At 52.3% G+C, this 19,275-nt stretch overlaps 1 protein-coding gene across 2 annotated transcripts in view; it reads left to right on the forward strand.

Annotated features, from left to right (window-relative positions):
- The first annotated feature begins 1,229 nt into the window (after positions 1–1,229).
- The window catches only part of LOC144468884 (uncharacterized), a 72,438-nt gene continuing 54,392 nt past the window's right edge, over positions 1,230–19,275 (forward strand). The window contains exons 1-2 of one of the 2 annotated variants that reach the window (XM_078178675.1): positions 1,230–1,372; positions 4,601–4,855. In XM_078178675.1, the coding sequence (XP_078034801.1) occupies positions 4,810–4,855 (46 nt within the window). In that variant the 5' untranslated portion in view covers positions 1,230–1,372; positions 4,601–4,809. The remainder of the gene's footprint in view (positions 1,373–4,600; positions 4,856–19,275) is intronic. The other variant, XM_078178676.1, reaches the window with a different exon arrangement.

Consider the following 19,275-nt stretch of genomic DNA (forward strand, 5'->3'; position numbering starts at 1 on the left):
AATAATAATAGAATCCATGATGCCGGGAGGACCGCAGGATCAGATTTCGTACACGCGTTGCACCTCGATCTCCGAGCTTTCGACACTCTGGATAATTCACGTGTCCCACTCTTTATGAATTCATGGCCGGAATGCCTAAGTGGTCCTAGGACATGCTGCGTCCAAACCGGTCTTAGCGGGTTTAAGCGAGCCGGAACGCGAAAAAGGGACGAACCACAATGCGGCGTTATTGCAGCGCGCTACGTTTCGATGCGAAACCGAGTGTAGAAAACGGGCGGCGGCGGGGCGACAGAAGCCAGAACGCGGTCGGTATCGCGTCGGAATGATCGTTAAAGTTAAGAAATTGGACGAATCCGTTGGCTATCTACGCCGGTGGAATCCGCTGGAGATCCGCGTCGCTGCACTCCTCGATACCTTTGAGCTGGCCGCTCGGAGCGGAAAGGTCCGCAGGCGACGCTCGCGGACACGCCATCGAGCGTGTCGCTGAGAGATCCGATGTATCGAGGAGGTTTGCAGATCGATGTATTAAATCCGTCCGCGGACCTCCGACCTAGGAACAGACGAGGGAAATTACGCGAATTCAAAGTGATAGTTCCGATGAATTTTCACGCGACTTAGCTTAAAAGAAAGCCGAAAGAGTCCACTTTAAGACATCGTGGATTAAATTGCAGTAGACTGACGAGAACGTCTTGAGAAATTAATAGAAATCGACGTCCATCGTGTGGTTTACATGATTCAAAAGGCAATGTTCGAATGAATTTTTAGATATGTCGTCGCGAAGCTATTTTCATCAGACTTGGCTTAAATGACAGCTACAAGTGTCTGATTTAAGACAGAGTGGTTTAAATTGCAGTAGAATAATGAGAGCATTTTAAAAAACTACAAGGAATCGACCTCTGACGTCGTAGCGTTTACGCGATTTAAAAGTCTCGCTAATAAAAATAAAAGTATCGGCATTTCTATGGAACTGTTGCGGTACTATATTTCCTTCCAAGGGATCGCACTTATGGCAGTAGCTAACAGCAACAGCACCATCGAAAGCCGAAGATCGGCTATCACGGCGGTGGCGGTCGGCACTCGTCGCGCGTCAGACCTCGAGGTTCGAGTGGCGGCCGCGTGCGTTTTGCACCTGGCCGAGCCGCAACGCGCACGCGCCCAGGTGCACGACCTACCGGCGCACACGGAGCTAAACTGGCGCGACGTCGAGCTTTCGTAGTCGGCATCGGCCATCCGCGACGCGAACTTTCACTCGGAGACGCTCCTCGCCGTGCCGAGCCGTGCTGTGCCGTGCCGGGCAGCGCCGCGACGCGACACGTCGCGACGCCGTTCAACACCGCTCCGAAACAACGTACGCGACCACCGACCGCCTCCAGTAAGGATACGTCGACGATCCCGCATCCTTAGACGGCCATCAAACTTTTTCAAACTCGCTCCTCCGCTGATTTTTCGCCGTCGTTTTCGCCCGTCGATCCCCATGGAACTTGGGATAGATCGTTTCGAAACTGGACCAAGAGCCATCGCAACATTTTTTAACAGTTTTATCCGTCGTTGATTTATTTTTCTACGAGATCTTCAGGTTTTGTATAGTTTTTTTCAATCGGTTTCCCTTTCGACGATGACCCGTCTGCATCCGTTCGAAGCGGGACCATCGATCTCCGTGTCGCAATATTTTGAAATTCTCTCCAACGCCTTTCGACTGTTTCGTCTTCGATCTCGCGATCCCTCGAGGCACGATCACACGTCTCGGTTTCCCTTTCCGCGGCCGTTTCGGGATTCCGGGATAGATCGGCTCGAAACGGGACCATAATCCTCCGTGTCGCGGCAATCGGTTCTTCGGGCTTAAATTTTGAATCAGGTTTGCCCGTGGCGGCGCACTCCCGCTGAATACTCCCAAGTATTTGCCTCTCCCCGTTGAGGAAATATTGAATATTTATGCAGTAAATTTTACCCAGGGATTTCTGCGCGGCGCCAGGATAAATTTTACTTGATTCCATCGGGCTTGTTGCAAAGGGGGAGGGGGGGTTTCTCTCACGGCGAATGTCTCGCATAAATAACAACCCCCGCCGCCTTTTGATACGCGGTACTTTGAAACTCGATTTTTAATTGCTCCGAGGAAAAGATCCCCTCTCGCGTTCTCAATAATTCGTGGAGACTTCTTTCCAGTCGCACGATCCCATTCCCGGAGAGTGTTCGCCGTAGTGCTCGCGCGTCCGCGCCTCGACTCTGTGCAGTAAATAGATAATTGAACGCGCGACTCGACGGAGTGAATCGAACTTCGAACGCCGCTTATGATCGCCGGCGGACGGAGCGGACCGGGGCGGTGAAATCTCCGCGCGCGCGGCGAAAAATTCTCGGGAAAATTCTGTGCGACGAAGGGAGAGAGAGGGAGGAAGAGAGATAGAGAAAAGTCGGCGAGAACGCCCGGCCGCGCGCGATTGACTTGGCTGCCGAAAATCCCGTCTCTGGCAGCTCGTCGACGAATCGTCGCCCTTCTTCGGATGCGGATTCGAAAGGGAATAGTCTCGAATCGATACACATTCGCGTCATACGGTCGGCGAAGGTAAACGGGGGTGCACGGCGGAGAGGACTGAGATAGAAATCGTATCGCGTGCGTGTCTCTGGCCGACGGGTTGTTCCCTTGCACGTGTCGGGGAGACCCGGGACAGAGAAAAACAAGGGCCGGTCGCGCGCTGTGCAAGCTGGTCCGGTTTAAATAATTCGGCATCCGCTGGTCCTCCCGGTGGCCATTGCGCGCTTCCGGTTCCAGGTTCGGCGAACGCGGACCGTCAGGCTCTCTCTCTCTCTCTCTCTCTCTCTCTCTCTCTCTCTTTCTCTCTCTCTCCGCCTATCGATTTCCGAACGGATCTCGAGCGGGCCGTGCGCGCTCGGCGACCTCGATCCGCGCCGGAGTCGGGCTCGATATTTCCGCGAGATTTCGGCGTTGATTGTCTCGCAACAGGAACGGGGGCCGAATCGGAATCGGAAACGAGGAAACCGGATCGATCCGGGTTGTGCTCGCGCGAACGCGCGCGGCACGCGTGCCACGCGTGCACGCTCCTCCCGACGAAAGACACACACGTGCGCGTTTCCCAGTCGAAGAAGCTCGGAGCTTTGGGCGAGATTGCAACAAGTTGCATTTAAAAGCCGTACCCTCCGTACGCCGGCTGGCTTCTTTTTCTCTTTTCTTCTCTCGCGGCATTCCTTTCACCCTCGTTTCTCTCTCTCTCCCTTCCTCCTTCCTCCATTCCTCCTCGCTCTTTCTCCCTCTCTCTCTCTCTTTAGCTCTTTTCCTCTCTTCCCGTCTACTGTAACCACTCTCTCTCTCTCCGCTGTTTCTCATTCTTTCGCGTGTTCGGCGTCGGCTCTTTTTCCCTGACGTTCATCCGCCTCGAACAAAAGCCGAACAGGTCCACCGTCCCTCTCTCGCCACCGACGAGACGATTCCTCTCCGTCCCAAAGAGAATACGCTCTCCTCGGCCACGTTCTCCGAAAGTTTCGCCGACTGTCGTTTAGCCGGCGGGTCGTACAGTCGGCCGGCGATTTCCCGGGGGTAATTATCGGGCGAAATAATTTAGAGAATCTGGCCGCGATCGACGAATCGGACGCCGCTGCCAACGCGTACACCAGAGCAACACCGAATCTCTCTTTCTTTCTTTACTTCTCTCTTCGTCCGCCACTCGAATCTCCTCGAATCTGCCCGGAGTGCGAGAAGACGCGACCGGCTCTCTCTCTCTCTCTCTCTCTCTCTCTCTGTTTCTCTCTCTCTCGCCCCCCGTAGATATCCTCGGATCTTATTTTTCGTCGACGCTGCGATCGTTGTACGAGATTCGACTGAGAATTACCCGTCCTCCCAGCGGGTCTGTCCCGGTGCCAAACTATCGCGGGCGCTCCGCGCGACCCCGCTATCGCGCGGCGAGATCGGATGACGTGGCGTTACTCAAAAATCGCGGAAACTTCGAAATCCTCCGGCGCCCGGGGAAAGCGTTTTTAACGCCCGAAACCGTTCCGCTAGCGAAACCCGACGAACAATCCGAGCCCACTCGACGGAAAGCCGGGCTCGTAATACTTGCCTAGGGTCGGATCGCAACCTCCACCTCCTCCACCACCTCCTCGCCCATCGTTCTCCACAGCACCACCCCTTCGCGCTCCACCCCCTTTCCTCTTTCTCGCGTTTTTGCGAGCCGCGTTCATCCCCGATTCCCGGCGGCGCGTTCTCTGAAAAGAACGAGGTTTCGAAACGATCTCGAGTTCGGCGCCAGCTTGAATTACGAACGCCGCGAACGCTGGGTGCAGAACTGTGGGGGGACGGGCGAGAGAGAGAGAGAGAGAGAGAGAGAGAGAGAGAGAGAGAGAGAGAGAGGGAGAGAGGGGGCGAGGGGACGCGGCAGGTGAGCGGAGGAGCGCAGCGAACTCGATTCGATTTACCTTCGCGCTGCGTAATTACTCTTGCCGTCGATTCCCGGAAAAATTGCTATACCCGCGGAGAACAAATTGCCGCGGAAAGGCCGGCAGAGATAGAGATCCGACAGACGCGGGAGCATCACCGTGGCACGCGGATCTCGGCAGTGATTGTGTGGAAAACGTGCGGTGTCGATCGCAGGTGAAGCTGACCGAAGGAGGTGCGACCAAGGATAACCGAGCAAGGGAGAGGACTGTTCGCGTGGTGTTCCGGGGGGCCCCCTCTCGGGTGTGCCTGCGAAAACCGCGAGGGACGAAACCGTGGGACACAGGCGACCGAGGAAGAACGAGCGAGGGGTGTCTCGGGGATCGTCCGTTCGGCGTGCAAGCTAGCGCGAGCATAGCCCGAGGATGGATCTCGCGCTGCTCCTGTTCGCCGTGCTTCTCAGGCAAGAGGGTGAGTGTCGATTTACGCGATCTCGAATCGGATCCGCGATCTCTATCGCGGCCGGGCCGGGCCGGGCCCCGACCGGTCCGAGCGTTTTCGGATACGTTTTTCATCCGTCGCTCGGAATTGCGTTTCCCGAGCCGCTCGAACGAGCGACGCGGCGACCAATTTACCGGGAGAGCACTCTCTCCTTCTCCCCCTCTTTCTCTGCCCTCCCCTCTTCAGCTCTCTCTCGCTCTCTTTCTCGAAAGTTTCGCGCGGGATGGACTTTTTTCGGACGGCGTTTCGTCTAATTTGAAAATGGCTATTTGCCTGATCCGCGCTCTTCCGATACCACAGCGGCGACTGCTCTCATTCTCTCTCGCTCTCTTTCCCTCACCCTTTCGCCCTCCCCCGAATAATCTGCTCTCCGCGGATAGAGCGTCCGCGGGAGGGAGCGGTCGCCGCCGCGAATGCTGACTACCGTTTCGGATGCCTCGCGCGCGCGGGGCGCCGGCGGCGGAACGGTTTAAAAATGGCACTCTTTCTAATTACGTTCCGCCGTTTCTTCCGCGTTATCGCGGCTTTTCCGAGGGGAGCCGACACGCCGACGCTGCGAGCCCCTCTCGCAAAAAGTAGAGAGGGACCGCCGCCGGAGGAGTCCCCGAGTGTCCGGGAAGGTTCGCGCGCGCGGCGGGGGAGTTCGCCGACCGAGTGAACAGGGGGAAGGAAGGACGGAGGGGGGAGGGAACGGGGAACACAGGAAGAGGGTAGGCGAGTAAGAGAGCCCGGTAGTAGGATGGCCGGAATTTATGACGTTCCGGTGCGCGGGCTCTCCGGGCGGGCTCGCGCGAGAGCGAAAAGCGAGAAAAAGAAGCGCGGCCGCGGAGCGAGGAAGCGAACGCCGGCGTGGAATCGTTGCCGGCGGAGCCGTATAAAAATCTCGCGGCCGGCCGCGCGACGCCCGACCCCGAAACACCGTAACACACCACCGATCGATCCCCCGCGTCCCCGAAATTCAATCGATTTCTCGCGATACGATTTCCGCGACAGCCTTGAGAGCCGGGCGGCACCCGCGGGATCGCTTTTCGGTAAATTGTGGATTTCGAGGACGTCATAAAAGTGTCGGGCGAGACGGCGTCGAGTTGCTGCGCGACGAGCTCGGACGTTGGAACAAGCATCGCGACGGCGTTGGATGTCGACCTTTTAATCATGATAACTGTAGTAATAATAGTAATAATATAATAATAATAGCAACGATAATGGTAATAATAATAATAATGATAATATGTCTATCATTTCAACGCGGCAGATTCGTTGTTACATAGTATAGTAACTTGAGCTTTTTCCTGAAAGATAAAATCAATTAATTTCTGATGCACTTTATACTACTAGAAGCTAATATCTAAATGAACACTTTACGTGATAAAGATACACTTATTTTATCTAATCTTTACGTTATGTATAAGGAGCGACTTGGCTTCGTGACACCGCGCATCAACCACAGTCAACTTATATCCGAAAACTAGGCCAAAGACACATGGGGCCACATTGCCAAGTTCATCGCCAACTAGCGTCATGGTCTATTAGATCCAACATCTCAACAGCCTGCATAGAAATAACTTATTCATCCATTTATTAACCTGTTAGCTGCGTACGACGTGTATACACGTTGCAAGGAAATGGCAATTTTACATCTTGTAATAAAAATATTTCTTCTACGATTTATCTCAAAATACGTATTTTATTTACTATGTTTTATGTTACTATACTTTATGTTACTATATTTCACTTACTTACTAATATTTTACGTATGGAAAATTACTCGCTAGTTATAAAATCATAAAGAGGAAAAAGTACAGAGCTAGAAGGAATGGATCATGACTTTTAGAATTAAATATAAAAAATTGCTAATGATATGATTCTGTTAATCGGGTCCATACTTGAAAATCTTAAAAGAAGACGATTTGATCGAACCAATAAAAATCTTAACAAAGGTCCCGGAATATTAAATTACGAGCATCCTAAAATGATGGTATAAATAAAATATCTACACCACCGCCGACGATCCTGTCAACAAAACATAACTCTAACCCTTCTACCTCCGCCGTTAAAATTTGGTCATCGTCGTCGGGCCGTTGATCACGAGACACCAATCTCCACTTAAAGTTTCATTCGCGATCTGCCTCGCTTCGAGGAACAGTTCCGGCTCCCAGGATCGCATCGTCGATCCGCGGCGAGCTCTGCGGTCAGATTAATAGGAATCCTTTGCCACACAGCCTCTGTGTCTGAAAGAGCAGAAGATCCCGCGGCCACGCGGAACGTCTGCGGGAGCACGAGCGGGCAAGGTTCCCGCTAAATAATGAAATTGAATTTACTCGCAAGTTTCTCGGAAGTTCGGCGGAGCGGGGGCGAGCCTTGTATTTGATTTTTAGAGCGGCGTTTCGCGCGCGGTTAAGTACAGGGGGATGGAATGGGGTGGGTGTGCTGCGGATCGCGTGCGCGATCGTGGAAAAACTGCGCGCGCGGGCACGGTCGTGTTGGGTCTGAAAATTTCAGACGATAAACCAGCCCCGCAGGTAAGACGACGACGACGAGTCGTGGGTGGGTGTGGGGTGGGGGGAAGAGCCGATTACCGTGAATAAGTAAAAGCTGCGTCTAGACCGGATATATCGGAAAGCGCGGGCCGCGGGAGCGCGACAAAGAAGGTCCGCGCGCGCGGAATCGGGCGGCGGCGCGAGAGGGGCGCGGGAAGTGACGAGTTAATTGCGGGAGACGAGGAGAAACTCGGTCGGCCGGTCTCGTTCATAAATTATCGGTATTATGCCGGGCAGACGCGCGACGGTTCTCTCTCTCTCTCTCTCTCTCGTTTATCAATATCGCGCGTTAGAACGCGCGCCGCGCCGCGCCGATCAGGACCCCGGAACGGCCGGCCGCTTTTATAACGGGATAATATTAACTGTAAATATTTGTTCGCCGCTCCATTTGCGGCCGCGCTCGACAATCGTGCATACATCAACGTTGAACGAAGGCCGCGCCGCGGACGTGGGAAACCTATAATTTTGATTTTCGTGGGTCGCGACCGCGCGCGGCGTGACCCCGCGACCTTCGCCCCGCAGCACCGTGGCCGAGAGTGATTCGGGGTGTCGGGTCGCTCCGGCGAATCGCGATCCCGTCGAATTCCGGAAGATCGAGAGAGTGTCTTCTTGTGTCTCCGGCTTCGTTCCCAGCGAAACGTTGCCCCTGGGGCCACTGCGGAGTGCTCCGGGGCCACTGCCACGGCGCGGAATATGTACTCCGCTGTAAAAAGAGAAGCGCGGAGAATCATTGTACTTCGCGGAGGCAAATTCTTCGATGTATGATTTCGATTAAAAATGCCCTCTGGGGCGCGGGTATATCGCTGCGCGGAGCTCGCTGCGTGTGATCTATGCGGTCTTCTATCTCTGCCGAACAGATGGAACCGAGAATCCCACGGCTTCTTCCATGATTTATTCAATTGTTTATTCATTTATTCACTTATTTATCGAATATATACGAGAAGCTACCCATTGATTATATAATCACAAAAAAATGAGACGATACAAAGATTAAATGTAGTAAGGCAAACGCAGTTCTTTAAATTAATATAATAAATCTCTACAGACTAAAATAATGATAATATTAATAATAATACCACTTACAATAATAACTCACAATAATTCTATAAAGTAATGCTGAAAAATTTAAAGAGTTCTCAATGGACATGTGCATAGTATTTAAATATATAGAAAACAGTATTGAGCCCGGAACGATGTCCATAAATCGTTCCATGTTTCTGTATATGGAAATATTCTTTAGATCCGCGATGAAATATTATAACGTCCGAGTGAAACTTCTCCAATAATGTAGAAGAATAAAGAGCCCCTCCGTTAAGGATTTTACATAGAGAAATAATGTCGTATGCTTGGAGCTCTGCTGCTGAAGCTCTGATCTAGGAGCGAACGGAGTTTTAGGGCACCGAGTCTAGGTCGGGCAAGGGCACACGCTCGGCTGCCCTCCGGAGCCCAGGCTCGATCGAAATCGAAAGCAAGACAGATGGTGGTGCGTCACGGACGTCAAACTTCGAAGATGGAGGGTATTCTAGTGTCATTTGCGTCGCCCTGGGGGGCAATCTCGATGCTCCGAGGCGCTGATTACACGGGATTCGCGGGACGGTTATCAAGGTGACGGGGCGTTTCCGATTAAAAGTCTACGGAGCCGACATATTTTCCGCGTGGTATTTTTATAAGAACTAGGATAGGGTATGCAGTCGGTCGACTAGGATAGAGTATGCAATAGGATACTAGGATAGATGATGGCGTGACTTTCGAAAGACCGAAGCTGGGTCGTTTAGCGACCAAAGCCAAATTGAAGATTCCAAAGTGTAAGAATTACACTTGTGATTTTATAATTAGAGTTGCTGCTATTAAAAATTTCTTTATCCGGGTTGGCATTATTATAAAAATAATGCAATACTTAAGTAGACTCAATCTTGTAATTTTTATAAGGCGATACTTGTTAGTCAATTTTAGACCTCGGTAGTTTAATGTTAACTGTTTGGTGTACTTCGACGAGTCTGCTTCATGATTGGCGATTTCTAACAAATATAAATATTATGCCACTTTTTAAAATCAAAATCAAATTCTGTCAATTTGTCACTAACATCCAAGCACTTAACTAAACGTGTGCATACCATAAAAACCAATTTGTACTCTCCCCCTAACAAATTATTAGAACCGAAAATCATTCCATCATTGCTACTGTAAAGATAAATCTACTGCAAAGGGTTAAAGCGATCGCCTGGCAGGCGAAAGCTCCATGTTAGGATCTCAATGGCGATCCATCCGATCGATCGACTCATTAGCGCCTGCAGCGGACAAGAAGGAAGGAAAACAGGACGGACGCGGCGTCGCACCTTTGTGATCTCGTCGAAGGGGTTGCGCCGGACCGGGGCCGTTACGCAATTCGCCGTTGCCGATCGCTCGTTTCCTCGGCGAAGTTCGTTACGAAACGAGCGGGGCGACGGATCGGTGTTGCGTGTGCAATTTATCGATCGGCACACGGCGGACGCGAAAAGCCGGGAAACCGTGAAAAACGACGGTGAAAAGCACGGCGGGGACGGTTCGGTGTCGGTGTCGTGGCGCGGCTAGACGACGACAGACCGGGGGGGACCAGAGCAAACGGGAAATGATTGACGCGCGTAACGAAGACAAATTAAAAAGAAGAATGGATTTATGGACGCGGATGGCGCGCGCGGCCACTGGCGGCTCTGTTACCGGAAGGATAGAGAAACGAACGATCGGACGCAGCGGGCGGCGAGGGTGGCGTATTGCGGAGAAGAGGGAACGAGAAAGCGAGAGAAGTAAAGAGTGAGAGAGAGAGAGAGAGAGAGAGAGAGAGAGAAAGAGAGGGAGTGAGAAGAGAGAAAAGAAGCGATCGCGGTCTGCTTTAGTGTCGGCGAGCATGGCATAAATAGGGGGGCCGAGGGCGAGAGGGAAAGCGTGTGTGCCGGATTCGAATCGAAAACGCACTCGTGGCCGGAGCACCAAGCGTTTCTGTTCGTTGGTTGGCGTCGGCTCGTTCGGCGGTTATATCGCTTGCTCGGTCGCGAGTCGTTCTCCCCCAGAGCCACCCCACCTGATGAAGATAAAACGGGATAATTATAGAGCCTATCGGGGATCGTGGCGCGGCTAAATTTCGTCGAGACACGCGAGATCGTCGAAAGAGGGTTGGCAATAAAGGGAAACCGGGCTTAAGTAAAAAGGAACGAAAAAAAGACCACCACGATGGAGTGGGGGAGTAGAAGGCGGAGAGAGAAAAGGTAGAGGTGGAGGAGGAGGAGAGAAAGAGCGAGAAGGCCGGGGAGAAGGAAAAGAAGAGAAAAAAAAAAGAATCGAAGAGGGAATAAACTCGGAGCTCCGACGGTGGGGGGGAAGTAAAAGCAGCCGGGGCGAAGGAGGGAAACGCCGAGAACGGGATGTCATTAATTTTTCATACGGACTTGGCACATCTGCGTTCGGCCGACCGCGCTCTGCAACCCCGCTAATTATTTCTGGCTCATCATTTTTCCTGGCCCTCCGCTCGCCGCGCAACCCCTCCCCCACCGCACCGCTATCTCTATCTCCTTGTCTCTTCGTGCTCGCCTGTCGCGCGTACGACACCGCTATCTTTCCAACTTTCCTGCTTCTTCTTCGTCTTCTTCGCCCGCCCCCTCCGTTCCTACGCCGGTTTTGATCTTTTTGCCGTGGAATCTGCGCACCGTCTTTTCCACTTTCATTGATACGAGCTGAATTCTCCTTTGACAAATGCACAGTCGACGGCAGAGAGCGCCCGGCCTCGCCGGATCGACTGGGAATCGGGAAGCATGCTTTCCCGACGGATCATTATTTCCCAGCCGCATCCTAATTGACCGTCCACCCCGCCTGCCGTCCCCGATGCCGACGTCCCCGACAGCTGGCTCTCCCAGCTAGCCGGGAATAATGCTCGCGGTCTTCTAATTATTTTCACTCGCCCCTTTGCCCTGCTGTTTATCGCCGCGCCGTTCACGCACGACACATCGGGGCTAATAACTTATTTCTGACACGACTCTCTTTTTCTCTCCTTTTCTCACCCTCCCCCCTCCTCTCTCCTTTTCTCATTCTTTCTTTCGACGTCTCTCACCCGCTTTGACGTTTCTTTCCTCCTGGCGACACTCTCCCTTTCTCCGCGTGCCAATCTCGACTGTCCCGCGTCCGCGTTCCTCGAAAGCTTCTCGACATAGTGCGATTTCAGCGCTTTCCAACATCGATTCTCCCGCTACCATTACCGCCGCTGCCGTTACCACTACCACCGTTCTCTGTCTGGACCTTCCCCGTGCCGGAAACGAAACGTCCGCAGTGGCTCGGAGGCAAGGCCGTGCGAGCGAACGAGCAGTTTCTTCTTCTCCTCTTCCCCCGGTAACGATTGACCGCTGTCTCGTTCCGTCGCGTGCCTTCGATCCTCCACGACCCTCTCCGACCACCCCTCTCCGCTAACAGCCATTGGCAGGATCCTCTTCGGATCTCGCGCTGCGGGGAGCACCGAGAGAGAGAGAGAGAGAAAACGCGCACGTAGCACACGTATATCCATACCGAAAATAACGGACCGTCCATTAACAAACAGGAAAAATATTTGGTCATCCGATGCAACTACCAGAATAAGACCGGGCCTGGTACCGTGACTATAACCGTTTTCGCAAATATTCTACGTTTATTACGTAAATTTTCCAGTCGCGGTAAAATGTCGTTTTTAGAAGCTTCCGTCACAAAAGAGGACGATACATTTATGGGACAGCGTCACCGCAAAGACCTCGTTGCAAGTCGTATTTATAACTCGCGCTTACGACAGGAGAAATTAAATTTGAAGAATTAATTTCGACGTTATCGTAGTATTTTCGGCGGGTTACAGCGAACGATTTTATCGTCGTCGATGACGGTTAACGGTTTCCCTCGAAACTGTGTCGCATAATAAAGCAGTTTTAAGCCTTACTCTAATTGTACTTGCTTCATTCTTTAATTTCCCGAAGCGAAACGATTACCCTTTGCCGGTACACATTGCTCTATGAAGCCGGCAGACAAAGCGTTGTTGAATAAAGAAACACCGTCCACAAAGGGGCCCTGGGATTGGCACAAAGAGAAACGGGGGGGAGTTCAAGTGTACGTCGAGATCGTGCCGCCGTTTTTAAAAGTATTACGTCGTTACGGAATAATATTATCGTCTTCCATTGATCAGGAACGGCGGCAGCGATGGTCCTGCACACCGGTGCGCACAGGTGTGGGAGAGAGAGAGAGCGCGCGGGCGTCGGTGTATCGATGCGCGTATACGCTCGGGAATCGTCTCCGTAGAAACGCGACGATTGCATCGGCTAGCGGAGCCGAGCGATTTCATTCCCGGTTGCCGTTAATTGTCCGGGCGCCGTGCATCTCCGTCGAGCTTGAGCCTCGGCTCTGCTCGCCCGGTCGCGTCGCGACACCTATTCGCAGGCTCTCTCGACTCGTTAATTACGGTGGAAAGAGACGCCCGTTTTCGTTAAAAGAATCCGTCGCATTACCATATTTTATATCCTCGATTTCTGGCCGAGCCAGCGGATCCCTCGATGCAACGGGCGGCGCCCCCCACCCCCGGCTACCGTTACCCCTTTTATCGCTTCCGTAATTCAGCTCGTTTCTTTCCATTCGAACGAGTTGCCGGCCAATAAACCGTTTCCGCGTGATCGGACAAATCGGAAAACGGAAAAATTGTCCGCGCCTTTTCGCTCTTCGGAAGGGCATCGACTCTGCCGCGGCGCGACGCGATTCGACGCGGACTCTCGATCCACCCCCCGTGCCGCCCCGGCAAACACCATCCCCTGCCCGCCGCCCCCCCCCCCCTCTCACACCCCTCTTCGCCGCGCGGCCGATACCTCGATTATTTTTACCCTCCGTTGTCCCGAAAATACGCAATTAGCGGTAGCGAACTGTCGACCGGTGCAACGGTCATTCCGCTGCCACCCTCTCGCCCTCCTTCCTCTCCCCCTCTCGCCAAACCTCTCTCTTTCCATCGTGCGTCTCCTCGCCTTTGAATGCACGACCGGGAGTCGATGTAGTGCCAATTTACCGACCGAATACGAGTAATTGATGTTGCATTAAATATTCGCGTTGCAATCGCCACCGCACCGTTTTCGAACGCGTTCGCGTGTTAGTGATTTTCAATGGCCGACCCGAGCGAAATATCCGCCCCGGATCGCGATACAATCGACGGCGTGCCGGCACAATTTGGCCGGAGCGGTGCCGGCTGCGGGTCAGCCGTGACCCACATCTTAAACGCCGAGAGATCGACCGTGGAAGTTGCCAGAAGATACGGCGCGGGGAATACTCGCCGCGCGGAAAAGAATTACGGCTCGCGACGGTAATTAGGTGTAATTAATGAGCCGCTGTTTTATCGAGCTTCGCTTTAAGTGTATCATCGGTGGTTCTCGGTCGCCGCTCGATTCTCCTAGGAGAGGTTTATGGAACGCTTTATTGACCGATTTAACTTCTGATATCGTATCCGTCTAGGTGTCGATAATTTTAATGATCCGTTTGAGTTTTACAATTTGTTCGCGTGGTTTAAGTATGATCTTGTTATACACTTCGCGTTATCGAGATCGCTTTTTCTATCGAGTTTGTATTTGTTACTGAGAGATTTTTGTGTCGGATATAAAATATATATTCATTATATGACAATCCTTGTTTCAATGTTTAAATATTAATTGTAGGTGAATTTAACTTCGCTTTAAAAAATGCGAATGCATGTTTAATAGATCTTGTTCCCAATCTTCGTGACGAGTCCGACACGATATTACAAGGGTTAATCAATTAATAATAAAGACAGGTTCTGCGTGATTGGCTTAAATAGTTAAAAGGTTTATAAAAAATTTATTGCTAGCGTGATAAAAATGCATCGAGCAGATTTTTCGCAGAAAACTGAACAGGGAATGTGGAGTAACATTTTCCGATGCGACGCTTCGTTCCCGAATAAACGGGCTCGAAAAGTTCCAGATTGTCCGGCCATGGCTGTCCTTATCTACTGAACTCGCGCGCGCAACTTTCCCCGTCGATTTCCTCGAAAACGAGGCCTCGGATCGGAAAATCTTACTGCAGATTTTCGACCCGGTTTCCCGCGTAGAATCACCTGGCCCCGGTTCCACGGATCAAGAATGACCCGGCCATTTTCTGGAGCGTATCGAGCTCGAGGAGAGGACGAGGGGGGCGGGTAGAAAATACATCGGGCGAACGGTGTTCCGGTTTCCGGATCGACCGGATGGCGTTGGTCGCGAAGGATATTCCCGACTGTCTCTATAAAAAGCCACGAAGACGCGGGGCGATCGAAGCCGCGCAAGAACGATAGGTCGAGGAAGGAAACGGCTCGGTGCCGCGATCGTTCGCGAAGGTTACCGTTTTAGCCGTGGAAACACACGGCGCGGAGACACGGTGACACAGTTTCCTATCGAGCGATCGTATCCCCCTTTCTCGAGATAAAAAGCATTTCCATTCCAGGATGTCTCGTTCCGTAACAAATTATACAGGATGCGCCATCCATCCCTCGGGTCGGCGGCCTCTCTTCCCCTGTCTCTCGCTCTCTCTCTCTCTCTCTCTCTCTAACTCTGCTCGCTGCCTCGTTCTCTTTCACACGGAAACTAAGTTGGTGCCGGCCGCATGAATTCGTTTCGTCGACGCGAGGCTTCGTTTTCGAAGCGCATTTGAATCGAATCGAAATATCTATCCGATCGCGGCGACGACCGCGCGGGACCCCGCGCGATTCAATAGAGAACTCGGTTAACGCGTCCGTTCATTACCCGCCGATTCTAATTACTGTAATCACGGGAACGCGCGTGTATCGGAGCAATTTTTTTCCGTAAGCAGATTTCACCGACAACGAGCCCGCCGCCGTCGTCCAAATGAATTTTACAAACCCTAGCGGAGAGAGAGAGAGAGTGAGAGGGAGGCCGGGGGTCCCGCGCGCCGCGAACTTTTCCAACCGGAATCGACCAGCCCTCTCCGCCCCGCCGATTCTATCGCCTCGCGAACAATCTATGCAAATGCATTCCCTTGTTTACCGAAGGACACGCCCACACCGTTAGTAATAAACCTGTAATTACGATTACTATTCTTGTTATTGTTATTATTATTCCGCTCTCGATAATAATCATTTGTTCCTGCCGTCGGCCTTTGACGCACCGGCAAAAATAGCTCGCGAAACACTGCATCGGGGAAAACGCCGCGCCTCGTCGCGACGACACCCGCGAGGCACGTAACCCCATGCGATGTTAGTTTCTTTATGCGTACGCGACATCCGCGTTCTTCCTATTTTTTTTTTTTATTGTACCAACAAGGATTTGCTTCATTTGCATAAAGGAAATAGGACTCGAATTGTGAAATTTAATAACCAGCCGCCGCGGCTCTATTATTGTTGAATCTAGGGTGCCTCGGGGCTACCATCTCGGACCGCTATAGTTCGTGCTCTTTGTTAATGACAGAGCTGTGTATTTTCGTTAGCGTATTTGTTTCATCCTATATACCGATGACTTCAAGCTATTTATATTGACACGCTTTCTGGTAAGTTAGGAAAATGTTCAACTTTTAAAGAAACATTTTATATTTTCCAAACTGACAACAAGGTTTCGATAACAAGCATGAGATTTTTAAGATCATGAATGGGGATTCTTTCGAACACATAACACAATTAAAAAGATTCACTGTCTGAGAAGGTATCAAAATTTTACGCACACATAATGTAATAAACATCTTGATAATTTACAAATGCGTTTGAGATGATCTGCGTAATGGTGCACACTTAGCAGATTGTTTCTAAATTGAGGCAAGTGTTTCATTATGCCACGCTTGTGCATGACGACGAGGCGACGATGTGCTCCTTCACTTTAAAACGTTCTTTTCTTTATTAAATATTCTCTATATTAAATAATTCTATATTAGATAGTTCTATATTAGATAATTCCATATTAAATAATTCTACATTAAATAACTCTATATCAACTATAACTATGCCATTCTGCGTTCGATACTTTCTCCCAACAATGCCACTTTTGCAGATTCGTTAACCCATTTAAAACGAACAGAAGGGTACCGGCGGCCGTGAACAAATAAATAACCGGCGCCGACTAAAGGGTTTCTACCTCGCTTAACAGATATTATTGTAATTAATGGTATACCATTACCGAATATCAAAACCCGAAACACAGGAAGTATTTCATTACTCCGTTAATTGAGCGGCAAAATGGTAAGTTTCTTTTTTAGATCGCCCGCGAAACCGTGCACGCATTATTAATTCTGTTGAACGAAGCCTCGTTAAAATGGTCGATCTAACGTGACCGTTAATTCGTTCCGCGGAAATAATACGGATAATGCTAATTAGAATTTAATGATTAAATCCGGAAGAGAGGGAGAGAGAGAGAGAGATAAAGAAAATTCCGCTGACGGTAAGGTACGACGGCGGTGACGGGGGGTGAACGGGTTACGGGGGAAACATGCCGCAAACATGTCGGACGTGGTACGCGATCATGTACGAATAGCTCGACAGGCGGAGCGCGGGCTGACGGGCGGCTCGAATGTCGGGTAACGAAGAGATTTCTCATTAACGTTCGACTAACGAGGGGGCGACGGTTAAAAGATCCGCTTGCGAGAGAGGTGTATCTTTCTGTGCGGCGCGGCGCGGCGGCGGTGCGGCCGGCTCCTTTCCGCTCGGCTCCGCCGTCCCCGGTCGCGCGTTTACGAGCGATTTGGAAAGGCAGCAGCAGCAGCAGCTCTCTCGCCGCGCGACGACTTCCGGTGTGCTGGACCCGTTGGAGAGCCGTCGGTTGGCCGAGCGCGCGCGCGCGCGCGCGCGGGTGGCCTTAAGCTCCGGAGGAGGATGTAATTAAAGAGAAGGCTGGGGAACGGCGAGCGTCGCGACGCTTCGACGCTCGACGCCCGACGCCCACAGCTCGACACGGTTCGAGGGGCGTTTAGAGGTTCGAGCCGAACCGAACTGAACCGAACCCGAACCGAACCGTACCGAGCTAACCGCGACGCTAGGCGACGATAGTCGTCGTCGGCAGGGGAGGGCCAGGGCAACGCGAGCGAGAGGCAGCGCCACAATTACGACGAATAAAATTTAACGAAGTGTATGGCACGTGTACGCCGCGAACCAGGATTCGCGCACCCGCTTAATTAAGTTCACTCGTCGCCCCTGCTAACTTGATCCGACGCGATCCAGGCCCGTCGAGGTATGTAAATCGAGTTCCCCGGCCAGTTCCTCGTCGCTCGGATCCTCTAATTTTCCGCGTACATACAGGTAACCGGGCAGAGGGATAGAGAGAGGGAGAGAGAGAGAGAGAGAGAGAGAGAGAGAGAGAAAGAGAGAGGCCGAGAGCAAGCATGCTAAAAAAGGAAACGAGAGGAACAGAGAGACCGCCCGGAAAACGAGCGACGAGAGAACGCCGCGAATTTTCTGCCATCGATTCGTCAATGCGAAATTTCTCGCGATCCGAAACAGCGGCTGTCCGTAAGTCAACAGACACGCCGCGGCATGATCCCGGCGAATTTCAGGGAACCGAACGCGGCCGGTATTAATCGGTCGTTCCTTCGCGTTACCCGCGCGGTACCGCAGATCGTCGTTCCCGCGGTATCGGCGATAATTAATTAACACGTTCGCGGCGGAAACCGTATCGCGAAAATTTCAGTCCGCGATCGCCGTCCGTAAATAATCACACCGGTCTTTTCGAGCGCATTTTCGTGTATCAGGCGAGCCGGGCAACAGGGCGGAAATCGTCGACGATTAAGTTCACCGTTCTTTGCACTTCGACGTACTAAAACGAAACGGCCGAGAAAATAAATTTTTATTTGCCCCGGCCCGCCGCCGCCACCCCCCCGTAAATCACACACGGAAAATTTTATTTCGCGAAAAGATCCACTATGTTGAAGCTGTCCGCCGTTATGGGCCATTATTCGTTGCGCCCCGAAAACCGTAAAACAATTCCGCGGGAAGAATCTTGTTTACGGTTACGAAGGGAGCTTAGGTTCTCCGGAGATCGCGGCCGCCGATCGATGAATTATGCCGCCGCCCCTCCGGCGGGAGAAATAGGAGCCGGGTCGGGGTTCCGGAGGAACGGTTTCATCGCCGTAGGGGCATACCAGCGACGAGCAAACTCGTCCGCGCGATAAAGGGACGGGAAACGGCCTCTCGACGGGTTCGGGCTACGCTCCGGCGAGAATTATCGCCGCGTCGCGGTCCCGTCGCGATAACTCCGACCGAATCTCGACAGGTGACACGCGCGCTTGCCGTCCGTCCCGTCCCCCCTCCTCCTCGCTTCGATTTTTCGTGCGGTTCGGACCCGTGTGTTCCGGTCGACGAGGGTTTCCCGAGATATTACCGGGGCAATTTCGTCCCGCGAATTCGTACCGTAACTCGTTAAATCGCGGCCACCCTCGTATTTTCCCGTGGCACCGCCGCCGCCGCCGTTCCTCCTCCTCTCCTCCTCTCCTCCTGCAACGTACGCGCCGCATTTCCAATTAATTCGTCGGCTCCACTCTGTGTCTCGGGCTGTCTCGACGCCCGGCGACCCACCAACGTTTGTCGTCCGGGGGAGCCGAAGCTCGAACGTCTCGAGAAAAAGGGCAAAACGTCCGCGAATAAGTCCGGCGAATTATTTCCGGTTTTGTGTTTCCGAGGGAACGAGGAGCCGCGGGCCTGGCGACCGACCGAAACAAATAGAGAGACGGGAGAAGAGTTTACATTACTCCGGCAGATCGAGGGGGGGGGGGGGGGGGGCGGATTGCCGCCGCGTTCTCTTTTCCGTTTCCGGGTTCCAATGATTTTCCTCGAATTTCGTACGTCGCGCTAGCTGGCTCGAATTAATCGGGGATTTTTCGCGCCGCGGTACGCGCGTCCACGGCCTG

Source organism: Augochlora pura, chromosome 4 (genome assembly GCF_028453695.1).
Source record: "Augochlora pura isolate Apur16 chromosome 4, APUR_v2.2.1, whole genome shotgun sequence".
NCBI classification, from domain to species: Eukaryota; Metazoa; Arthropoda; class Insecta; order Hymenoptera; family Halictidae; genus Augochlora; species Augochlora pura.